Source organism: Mizuhopecten yessoensis, unplaced genomic scaffold, assembly GCF_002113885.1.
Source record: "Mizuhopecten yessoensis strain PY_sf001 unplaced genomic scaffold, ASM211388v2 scaffold8123, whole genome shotgun sequence".
Classification (NCBI taxonomy): Eukaryota; Metazoa; Mollusca; class Bivalvia; order Pectinida; family Pectinidae; genus Mizuhopecten; species Mizuhopecten yessoensis.
This window is the reverse complement of record NW_018407390.1, coordinates 27,071-39,148: the sequence shown is the minus strand read 5'-3', so window position 1 is coordinate 39,148 and position 12,078 is coordinate 27,071. Positions and strand designations below refer to the sequence as shown.

The window sequence follows — 12,078 nt, the reverse complement described above, 5'->3', positions numbered from 1 at the left end:
GATTGAACTGAAACTTTGTAGGAATGATCAGCTCATGGTCCTGACAAAGTGTTGTTATTTTTCGGGTCAATCAGAAATACAATTTGGCTGCCATGGCCGCTATTTTGCTACTAAATTCTAATAGGCCGATCTCACTTAAAATTGGTCTAGGAATGATCAGCTCATGGTCCTGACAAAGTTAAGTTAACATTATACTATTTTTTACTCAAATTGGTACATATTTCAACACAAAAAAAAAATACTGTAGACTCAGGTGACCGTTTAGGCCCATGGGCCTCTTGTTATAAGTGGTTGTGAATATTTCATTGCAGAGTCCAACGCAGCTCATTTTTATAGCATTTTCCCCCTTTTTATTTCCAGTCTTCTGTGATTGCAACATATTTATCCTCATGAAACAATTAACTTTATATTTTATATTGTTACACTTATATTATAAATTAATTACTGAGGAATAATTCACCCATAAAATGCAAAAAGATATATTCTGAAAACTTGTTCAGGTGTGATACAACAGATATATCATTTTCAGACTGATTTGTTGTGATTTTTTTTTGAACCTATATTGTAAGTGTCATGATTGAGAAGGATATACTGAGTCGGAATGTCAGGAAATATTTTGACTTTTCAGGTTCTATGTTTGGGAGATGATGCACAGTACAATACGCAAGATGAGTAAACATGTCGACAAGTTACAGAAGGATGTGGAGGAGGCGAAGGACAAACTGGAGGCTAACAAACGCAAGGTCAGTTTGTCAAGGTCACATACATACACACTGAAGGAGGTCATGTGTATGATTAATTAGGGGATTAGGGGCACAGATCTGACTGATTCAGAATTTATTAATGTAGGGGATTGAGGATATAAATCAGACTAATTAAGGTAGTATTGTTTTACTAATTTAATATACTGGGGGCATGCAATGTTTTTGAAAAATGTAGGTCAAGTTTTTGTACAAATTTGAAGTATTAGGATGACAACAGATTTAGGATATTTAGGTCATGTTAGGTTACATATTAAAAATATTGCAGTGATGTTTCAGATTAACGTACATTCTGACAGACATAATGGTAAAGTCATATTGCTATCTAAAATACATTCGGGTCACAATTTTCAGAATGTCAGTTCTCCAGTGTCACACTAATCTATGGTAGCAAAGTGTTTTGAAAGTCACATTTCTGAGTTCAGATTCTGACTACTATTTTATGCAATATATTTGATATATAATTGAATATGATTCATAGTTTCAATGTGATAAAAACTTAAACCAAAGATCAAGATTAGATATACAATAATTTGGGCAGAAGTAGAAACTTCTAATAAGAATTTGACTCGATTGTCCAATCCAAGCTCCCAGTCCATAAGAATGAGAAGTGAAAATAACAGAAAAATAAGCTTCTTTTCTGATTATACTCTGAAAAAAAGTTAAGTACATTGTATTTTAAATGGGAAGCAATTGAACAGTGTCTTTTCATATTTTCATTGCATTGTGGGAGAGAGAGAGGTATGTAAGTGAGGAAGAAGAGATATAATAGGTCTATAAAAAATAGTTGTATCAAAAAGGTATAAATAAGTGTCGTGTCTTGAAATACAGAGCACGTTTTGAATATAGGGAGACTATAGATTGAAGGTATTGTGAAAATGTTCATTCATCAGATGCAATGTTTATTCACTAAATACAACATCTGATAAATATTTGATCAGCGGGCAGATGGGCTAGACTTTGAGGAAGACTACAACGATGATGAGGTGCCGTCGGATGAGATGATAGAGAGAATGGAGGAAAGGATGGAAACGGCTCAGAACCAACAGAAACGACTTTTCCTCATCATATTTCAGGTAATATGTTCATCACAATCTACCTCTGCTTGATGTATGAAATGGAATAAGTTACAAATGATGCTTAAGTCGCAGTTGAATACTGGTGATAGTTTACCCAATTTCATTTAGACTAATGCTGTAAATATGTCACTACTTATAGTTGATCTTTGACAATTTTCTCTCTTAAAACTACTGATAACGAAAAGGCTAGATAGAACAGATTGATATATTCTAGTATGTTTTCATATATTTCTGAATGTTCACTTATGTGGCCTTGCAAGTTGTTCATGTTGCAAGTAAGTTTGGTTTGATATGATCATATGATGCAGTATTTTTCAAATTCAGACAGGATTCATTGATGACTCATTTGACAAGTTGTCAGTGATGAAAAAACTTGGAGTGTTGTTCCTGTAAATGTCATTTGAAAATTGTAAATTAAGGTTGTAAAGCCCTGAAAATACAATTCAAAATATGTATTAATGATCAATAAACTTAGAGAAGATTTATTAACAAAAAATCCTTGCATTAGTAATTCATAATCCCTGATTATAAACCTGTTTTTACAAAACAATCTCAAGAAAAAGTTGAGGCAAAGTGAGCGGCGAAAAGTAAACTGCTGTCATCAATCTGTTACAGGAGCTCAGAATAAGGTTTTAATTTCTCTTATGAGCCTTGTTTATATTACAGCGGTTCATTATGATCTTGACGGACCACCTGGCAAAGTGCGAGGGTAGCGGAGTGGACTACAACACACCCTGGTATAAATGGGTCATAGAGAGGTTACAACAAATATTCCTCCTGGTTAGTATGTTGTGGGTTTATCATTGAACTGTGTGAAAGGCTATATAGGTGGTAGTGTTGATGGTGTTCTTACTTTACTTGGAAGGTTTAATGCTACATCGTATTGTCTGGACAAAGTAACTATAACCCATGTCGATGTAAATGTTACATCATTGTATGCTTGCCTAGTATGATACACATCAAATTAGAGACAATTTTATCAACCTGATTTTATAGATAAATTAGTGCTGACGGAAAATTGATGACATCTTGGTCAGGGTTACAAATGTCTACACTGATATATGTTGGACAAGATTACACATGTCTAAATTGATATCTGGGTCATGGTTACAAATGTCTTAAATTGGTATCTGGGTCAAGGTTGCAAATGTCTAAATTGATATCTAGGTCAAGGTTACAGTTACTACTGTACAGTAGAGTACTTGAATATCATATCAAAATTCAACAATGAATGTGATGTATTCAATCAGATATCTCGTTAAGTATATTGTTGCTTTTAAAATGTTAATAAATTTCCCTTGTAAAGATACTGGATAAATATTTTCCCCTCTTTGTTTTTTTGTCAGGAAAACTTGGATTTAAATTTATGACTTTGAACATTTTTTTGTATCATTGCAGCACCACGAGCTTGTATACAGATACATCAGTACACTGGAGAGCCTACTATTTACTAGTGACATTGACTTTCACATCCTGGAGATATTCCAGCAGTTCTGTGCTCTTCGGTCCTGAGATCTCCTATATGTGCATTAAAGACATCTAGAATCATTGGTATTTCATCACAGAAAGAGAACCAAATAGGACACATGGATATTCTCAAACATTTCTAAAGCAAATGCTGGAAATTGGAAGATTCTGAGGGGAAAACACTATGAACTTCCCTTTTTCCTTGAAGAAATGTTCAAAATATTTTGAGAATGTCACTTCAAGACAAAATCAGCATCTTGAAGAAATTATTGGGAGTATTTTTCGAATAAGATCCATCAATAATGACATTGTTATCATTGATAACAAATGTGGGTTTTTGTTCTTCAGTCATGTTTTTGTCACAGTAGAATTGGGGTTCCACTGTGAGTGATACAAAAACTACATTAATAACATACATGTATTTAGATAAAAGCCATTTTACATAATCCAGTTTCATTGTCATTTTGTCAGCTCTGATGCAATGTTTTATTTTATCAGGGGAGATAAGTTAAATTGCATTGCAAGCAAACAAATAGGAATGGTCTAGGACTCAAAATCTGCCTTTTCATCCAGTAGATGAATCAAACTGTTCAAAATCCACCAAACCGTTGTAGTACTAGGAGTTTGATAAGTTCAATGGTCAACACATTTAACATTTGGTAAGCCCTGAAAAAACATTTTTATATGTTTTCTGATACCGGTGTTCTTTTTCAAATAAGATTTGTAAAAGTACCTAGACCTGCCAGGAACTCATCAGATCTGCATTTTGATTTGCTTGTTTTCCTTTGATTAATTCTGAATTTAATATGATAATTTTGTGTTAAATATTCGTCTTCTTCGGTGTCAAAACCTGTGTGTAGGAAAATCATATAGTTGACTTTAACAATGCAGTGTTTTATTTTATATTTTATCATAAATTTCAATTCTGTCCGACAGAAATTTCTGCAAAGCAGCATTTCCTGTACATGAACTGGAGTTAATTTCTCACCAACAGATCAACTGAAATAAAAAGTTTTGCACTAGATATTAAATTGTATTAAAAACACTTTGTAAATTAAAGATTGTAGGTTATCCAATGAATTGACAGTTACATGGTTGTACAGGTGCTTGTATAGGTGTTAAATGCCATCTCTATGGATTCGTGTCAAATTTAACTTATATAGAACAATTTTTAACCAACAACATGTGTAACCCAACTTTAAGACTTAGAATAATACTCAACATAAACAATATAACTTCCTGTAGGGAAACAATCTTCTTCTGGTTAATATTAAATAAACAATAAAGGAAACCAACAAATCACAGGCAGCTAGCTGTTTCAATATTTTCTTAAAAGTGCATGTTTTTCATTAGCCTACAAATCCTCACAATCCTGATTCAGGGGCTTTTTTTCTCTGGGGAGGAGGGGACATTTGTTACCAAATTGATAACTTGAGGTATGGGTGAAAGAATCATGACAGTTGTGTCATAGGTTATTTTGATCATAAGTGAGCCATGCCAGTTGTATAGATAAACAAGTATCCAGTGTTGCTTTGCAGTAGTGACCACAGAAAGATGGCAAAGGAGAGCAATGAATAATTATATATTTCATAAAGAAGTGTATTCAAAACTTAAAATCCAATTCATAAATACAGGTTCATTGAAAAAATATTTTACCAGCTAAATTTGCACATCTCTAACCCAAAACCATTTTTTTTGGTATAGACTTTCACTGGAACACTCTTTGAATTCATTACTTTAGAAATGTTCAATTTCAAGAAGGTAAAAGCCATTTGAACAGTATTTTTTTCAAGGTATTTGTCTTGTATATTAAAGTCATTTCATTATTCTATCTGTTCTGTTTTCCATCGAGTGTGCCATGCGGTGGTGCGGTCATCAGTGTGTGTCCTGTAATGATGTATACAATGAATTATTAATAAAACCTCATCAATTACAGTAATGGAGACGAGACTTTTGTTTTACTTTTATGTTATAATTATATGCCAATCTTTGAGGGGACAATTTATGTTATGGCAATAAGTATATCCAACTTCACAATTTTTCATTACCAGGACCATAACCTATAAACCACTACAAATTTCTCCATGAACCTTCATTAATACACATATGATAAGTAGATAAGTAGAGTATGTGTATGTATATTGTGGCATATTTTGAAGAGAACTGTGTTTTATGCCTTATCCAGATCCATTTTCCCAAGTTACGGGTCATAATGATATATCAAATTTGCCTGGAGCATAACTCGTGAATAGCTCAGTATTTTCCCTATATCATAGATGCTCATTACAAGATGTTCTATATCATGTAGCTCCTTCCTCCAGTCTAGATTAAAATATCTCTAGGTACGCAGCTACCATTAAAGCAGAACATTTATCATCAAAATTCTGCTCTGAACTGTATAAAGATGACTTAATTCATGAATTTAACCAAAATATTTAATTATATCTAACAATAAAGAAAAATAGTTTTTGCACACAGTGCAAAATAAATATATACAAAGAACAACTATGTAATACATTGTACAACATTAAGTCTACAATTTTTGTGTATAAATTACTACTCAATGGCTCTACTTTCTTTTTTTGTATATATAAAAAGTGATACAATTTCTTCATAAATCACTTCTGAAGATAATTCTTTCTATATATTGTCATTCCTTCAAAATCACCGCATACTTCACTGTCATACAATGTATCACTTCTGCACCTCTTTCTGTCTAAATGCATGTTTTTTGATACATTCTTTTATCAAAAGTCTGAACATCGTCCCTTCCTTTCCCAGTCACCATAACGAGTGGGTTCTGGTCCCCTTGGTCCACCAATCTCCCCAGTCGTTGGATTTGTATTATCAGGGAAGCGCTCTAGTGGTTCCTGTTCTACATATGGTGAAACAGTTTCCTCGACCTCAGTTTCCCATTTGTCATCAAATTTGCCTGCAGGTGTCTTCCCCTTCTTGCGATGTGATTTTTTTTCATCCGAATATAATCTCATTGACACATTATTATAAGAAGCAAAGGGCATCAACAGCTCTCTTCCCTTTAAAACATTTAGCACCCTTCCTGAAAAAGTAAAAAACTATTTTTAGATTTATGAGTTTAAATGTGTATCAGGTTCGTATATACTGACTTATGAAGATTCTGTTTTACCCAGAAATGAAATAATCATTGACACGAACACCAAATCTGGTATCAGTGTATTTTCAAACAAATTCTTTATCAGTCCATCCTAATTTATTTGGTTTTGATGTCTTCCAACTTTCAATTTCTTTCGCTCATTTTAATATAACGGCTGAATCATCCCAGAAATATTGAAGACACTTTCACTTGTTGACATCCCTTTTCACAGCCTGTGAGTGTATATTTACAAGTATCGGATACTTTTTTTCCAAACTCAAATTTTCATTTGATTTGTTTGAACTTTTCAGTGAAGTCTCTGTTATTATTGTAAAATGGGTTACGAAAAAAAATGGTTGAATCTTTTAATATTTGATTTCCAATACAAATTAATTAAGACACCTGATCAAGTATTCCAGATGTTACACTTGACATGTACAGTATTATATATATCCAACCAGCATTTATGGTAACAGACTGATCTTTAACCAAAACCAGCTCATTTGTTAAGGAATAAAGGTGGTTGGGTATATCAATACTCTGATATATAGATACTTATAGATGAACCTATTTCAAGTTTCCCTGGTCTAGCTGCTCTACAATTATGACACAAAAATTAAATAAGATAAAAATAATTCCCTTCCAGCTTAATAATTATTAAGGGTTGAAAGCAGAGGCTGAAACGCACCATTTAGGCCTATTATACAAGTCTATTTGGACTGTTGCAGATGATTATTTTTGACCAAATAGCTATATGTTGTTTAGAGTGTCTGAAGTTGTGAGGTCTTGGTTCAAATCCTAGTATGACCTGTTGCAGTTTTCTCTCCTGTTATGTTGGTGCATGTGACCAACACTTCGTTGACGTACTCTGTGTCTGCTGGGTAAGCGGATGTATAAACTTGTTGCAAATAATGTTTGCTTGGGTGCGAACGCTAGAAAACGAGGAAGGTTCTATAATTAGTGGCGGGACTGGCGGGGCGGATGACTTGTATCAATGACTAATAGTAATACGATCAACGGTACTTGAATTTCTTTCAATATAGGCGAGATTCAATTCCAAAAATAGAGTATTCATTACGTACACGATGTGTTATTTGAGGAACGACATAAAATGAGAAATTCAAATTCCTATGTTACATAACATGAGCTCTTGCGTTTGACAACTGACGTTTCTACATCTGCCAATTGGACGACAGGCAGAATTACGTAGATAGAAGTAAATTAGATTGAAAAACAAAAATCTCGTAGGCCTAGATATCGTATGAAATAGCACTATTGTACTGTACTCGTAGACTTACACCCAACACTCCGGCCCGTGCGAGGATACTATTTACCGAGATTGAAGAAGTATATCCTATTACATAACCTGTCAGGTTCCTTTTATTTCTCATCGTTTTTATTTCTTGTAGGTCTTATCACTCAGCTGTGTTAAAATGTGTTATATTTTTTTATAATTTAGTGTATACCTGAAAGTTTCCATCCAGAGCCGATACCACGAACAACAGTTGTCGCCATTTTGTTTATGAGAGTAATCTAAAAGACGACAAAAGGAGACGGAGATACGGATACGGTACGAACAGGAACAAAGATTCGCGTTTCCGGTTAAACGCCAGGCACAGATCTGAACCGAGACTGACCTCAGGACAATTTGGCACGTGTAGATTGAGGGTCCAGACGCACCTGACCGAAACTAAAATGCTGACTATTCGCCAGTTTTCGTTATTATGAGAGCATTTATTTAATTGTTTGCCAGAATATTGGCACGAAGCTTATTGGGAAACTTAATTCCGTATGACACAATGGGCAAAAACCTCTCGGCAATTTGTGTATGTCTTCCTGTCCTGATAAAAAAGTGTGAAGTGGTACTTAATAGGTAAAGACTTTAAAAGGATATGATAACAACATTTTGTATAAATCAAACACTGGTGATGTATTAAGGAAACTTTCACATTCTTGTTTTAAAATATCTGTGTCTTTGTGTCATCACAGGAAACAATACTTTCACTGATACATTGTATTGACCATGTCACATGTCAGCAAGACCAATAGAATATGATTCTCTATTGATACACCCCTCCCAGTTTTATTATTTCCGTTGGCGCCACATCTGAAATACATGTCATGATAACAGGCTTTTAGAATATCATTATTAGGATATCATCCACTTTTGTTTTGTATTACCAGTAGATATTTAAGGGTTAGACGCTACAAGGAGGGACACTTTTGAGCTCATCTGACACGAAATACCTAGAATGAACTTATGTGATAGTGTGTTGTTTGTCCGTCGTGTGTCGTACGTTAACTTTTGTTTTAAACGACACCTTCTACCAAGCTACATGTACTGGTCATAAGTCAACCATGTTTGTTGCAAGCAGCATTGGGTCAAGGAGATATGATACATATGCATATGGGTTGAAAGTGATCCTCCTTCGGGATAAGGGGCTGGACCTTAGTGGCTGATTTGCTTTAAATGACGTATCCTCTAAAAGTATAGAACACATTTCAATCAGATTGTATTTGTAGCATGCTAATTAGCCAACGGGGATGCATGTTTTGTATAAATCAAGGCGCTATCACTCATTGGGACCAAGTGCATGGCTGGGTTAAAGGGGTAACATTGGCAGATTTGCTCTAAATGACGTAAATAACTTCCAAAATAATGAGCAGATTTTTATTAAAGTAGTGATGGCGTCTTTAGCCCACATGGATACAAGTCAAGTTAAAGAAATTAGAGGATTGTATGTTATGATTAGTTTCTATACGTAATTCATGCTAATTATCATTGTGCAATTTACCACTACTTTGTGTGTCTTTTCAGACCGTGTTCATTGCTGAATAAACATATTTAAAATAAACGGAACAGAGTCCCATTTATGAACACGGTCTTTAAAGCTTCCACATACACATCAGAAATACCGATGAACAAAATGCCACGGGTCGGCGTCATCGTCACAAGTTACCTCCCTTCACCACCATTTGGTATTCGAGACATCTTCAGTCGACGTCATCTAGCGTTTGATTCTCCTGCAACCCCAGTGAGCAAAATCACCACACCCCCGGCAACGATGCCACCTATCTCGACACATACGCCACAAGCAGTAGTTCCGTCCCCTGCACCGATCCGGACTTCTGGTCGTGCCACAAAGAAACCAGCTTGGCATTCAGATTATAAAATGTCCAAATAACAATTGACTTGTTTCTACTTGGAACATTTCCTAAGTGTTATATCTGTTGTGCAACTTTTCACGGAGACTCAGTGCTTCATTTTGTTCATTTTAGGACAATTAGTCGGACATTTCTTAATAATTCTCATATTTCACATCAGTCTTTGTTCCTAGGGCTAATACGAGTGACCCTATTACTTACGTGTACCAAAGACTTGGGGGAGATAGAGATAGAGGTATGTTATGATTAGTTTCTATACGTAATTCATGCTAATTATCATTGTGGAATTTACCACTACGTTGTGTGTCTTTTCAGACCGTGTTCATTGCTGAATAAACATATTTAAAGTAAACGGAACAGAGTCCCATTTAGAAATAATAGAACTGACCCTCGTGGGGGATGATATAAGGAGCCGGGTAAAAGGAGTGTCAGTGGCCGAATTGCTGTCTGTGGTATCTCCTAAACGACATTAGTTACTTCAAAACTACTAGAAAGATTTCAGCCAAATTGTAGTTGTAGCGTCCTTATTCTATAAAGGGATAAAAATATAAACAAATAAAGGGATTTGCCCTCCCGAGCGCTCTCCACCCAAGGAAGATTTCAACTTGATTTCCAAAATAGACGCTTGAGTTACTCAAAGCCCCTCTTTTTATCGTTTTTCCCATATGTCAATTATTGTGTATTGATATCTAAAATTGTAACATACTAGACCTACCCTCCGCCGTTGCCATCTACCACACATACCAGACGTACCCTCCTCCGTACCTCTACATGCTCGTTAGTGAGCTATAAACGAGGAGGACGGAACGATACTTCCGTTGACATGTCTGATGTTATGGGTGTAACGATTACAGGTATGTGTAACACCTGTCCTCTCCTAGTCGACACTGGCACGCGCGCCCGTGATCTGGAGGCGGCCTCACGATGTCCACTAAATCCAAAACAGTCGGCCGGGATTAACCAGTCTACATGCATATAGTTGTATGCGTATTTGTTGATGGTGTAATCATAGCAGTGTATTCAGGGGTTACACGGAGTTTTGAGTCGTAATCGTGATTCAAAACTCTAAAATGGTTTTAGTTTAAGGATGATGTTTTAAAGTCTACTTTCTATAATGCTAATTTCGATTATTTAATCCAAGACTGTGCCTCATCCAGATATGAAGAACAGTAAACAGTATCTCCGAGTGACCGTACTATTTGTGATACTTTTGGATACGGTAAGTAAAATTTAATGTAGACACAAACACACAGCCATTATAGTAAAGTACACATGCTTAAATGAATCTTATAATGGTAGTAAGAGATTAAGATTCGCTGTCCATAAGATCCAATTACTGTAATAAATGATAAGTATTAGCTAATATAACAATTAAAGCATAGGAGCAGTTGATCGTAATGATACAGAAGGATCGATTAATTGTAATCATACATAACGATCATCTGATCGAAATTTGAGGTTACGATCAGACGATTTTAATTATCTAATTAAGCATGGTGATCAGCTGATTAAAATTAGGTTATAAATAGACAGTAGTTGGACCAGGTTATTGTAATTAGGCAGAAGTACGATCAGGTCATTGTAATTAGACGGTAGTAGGGTCGCGTGTTGATAGAAATTACACAGAAGTAGGATATTGTGATTGTAATTTGACAGAAGTAGGATCAGGTGATTGTAATAAGACAGAAGAAGGATCAAGTGATTGAAATAAGACAGTGGTAGGATCAGATGATTGTAATTAGACAGAAGAAGGATCAGGTGATTGAAATTAGACAGTGGTAGAATCAGGTGGTTGTAATTAGACAGTGGAAGGATCAGGTGATTGTAAATAGACAGTGGTAGGATCAGGTGATTGTTATTAGACAGAAGTAGAGTCGCGTGATTGTAATTAGACAGTAGTAGGATCAGGTGTTTGAAATAAGACAGTGGAAGGATCAGATGATTGTAATTAGACAGTAGTAGGATCAGGTGATTGAAATAAGACAGTAGTAGGATCAGGTGTTTGAAATAAGAGTGTTAGGATCAGATGATTGTAATTAGACAGTAGTTGGATTAGCTGATTGTAATGAGACAGAAGAAGGATAAGGTGATTGAAATTAGACAGTAGTAGGATCAGGTGATTGTAATTAGGCAAAAGAAGGACCAGGTGATTGAAATTAGACAGTGGTAGGATCAGGTGATTGTAATTAGACAGTGGAAGGATCAGGTGATTGTTATTAGACAGTGAAAGGATCAGGTGATTGTAATTAGACAATAGTTGGATTAGCTGATTGTAATGAGACAGAAGAAGGATAAGGTGATTGCAATTAGACAGTAGTATGACCAGGTGATTGAAATTAGACAGTAGTAGAGTCGTGTGAATGCGTGAGTGTAATTAGACAGTAGCTGGATCAGGTGATTGTAATTAGGCAAAAGAAGGATCAGGTGATTGAAATTAGACAGTGGTAGGATCAGATGATTGTAATTAGACAGTGGAAGGATCAGGTGATTGTAA

At 35.2% G+C, this 12,078-nt stretch overlaps 3 protein-coding genes across 5 annotated transcripts in view; 2 read left to right on the top strand and 1 right to left on the bottom strand.

Moving 5' to 3' along the window:
• The window catches only part of LOC110454981 (nuclear cap-binding protein subunit 1-like), a 26,875-nt gene extending 21,625 nt beyond the window's left edge, over nt 1–5,250 (top strand). Inside the window, 4 exon segments of the mRNA XM_021504829.1 lie at nt 583–743; nt 1,703–1,837; nt 2,507–2,620; nt 3,239–5,250. Of these exon segments, the coding sequence (XP_021360504.1) occupies nt 583–743; nt 1,703–1,837; nt 2,507–2,620; nt 3,239–3,352 (524 nt within the window). The 3' untranslated portion in view covers nt 3,353–5,250.
• Nucleotides 5,251–5,728: 478 nt separating this feature from the next.
• On the bottom strand, nt 5,729–7,993 carry LOC110454980 (succinate dehydrogenase assembly factor 4, mitochondrial-like). Its single transcript, XM_021504828.1, has 2 exons — nt 7,886–7,993; nt 5,729–6,365 (listed from the first exon to the last, which is right to left on the bottom strand). Exons 1-2 carry the CDS (start codon nt 7,932–7,934, stop codon nt 6,055–6,057), a joined length of 360 nt encoding a protein of 119 aa, XP_021360503.1. The 5' UTR covers nt 7,935–7,993; the 3' UTR covers nt 5,729–6,054.
• Nucleotides 7,994–10,544: 2,551 nt separating this feature from the next.
• The window catches only part of LOC110454956 (mucin-5AC-like), a 15,172-nt gene continuing 13,638 nt past the window's right edge, over nt 10,545–12,078 (top strand). For all 3 annotated transcript variants that reach the window (XM_021504789.1, XM_021504786.1, XM_021504790.1), the window contains exon 1: nt 10,545–10,803. In XM_021504789.1, the coding sequence (XP_021360464.1) occupies nt 10,744–10,803 (60 nt within the window). In that variant the 5' untranslated portion in view covers nt 10,545–10,743. The remainder of the gene's footprint in view (nt 10,804–12,078) is intronic.

Bases quoted from the DNA above. Each gene is read 5' to 3' on its own strand.
- LOC110454980 (XM_021504828.1), bottom strand. From the start codon at position 7,934: ATGGCGACAACTGTTGTTCGTGGTATCGGCTCTGGATGGAAACTTTCA. The intron at 6,366-7,885 runs GTATACACTAAA...TTACTTTTTCAG, and splicing joins CTCTGGATGGAAACTTTCAG to GAAGGGTGCTAAATGTTTTA.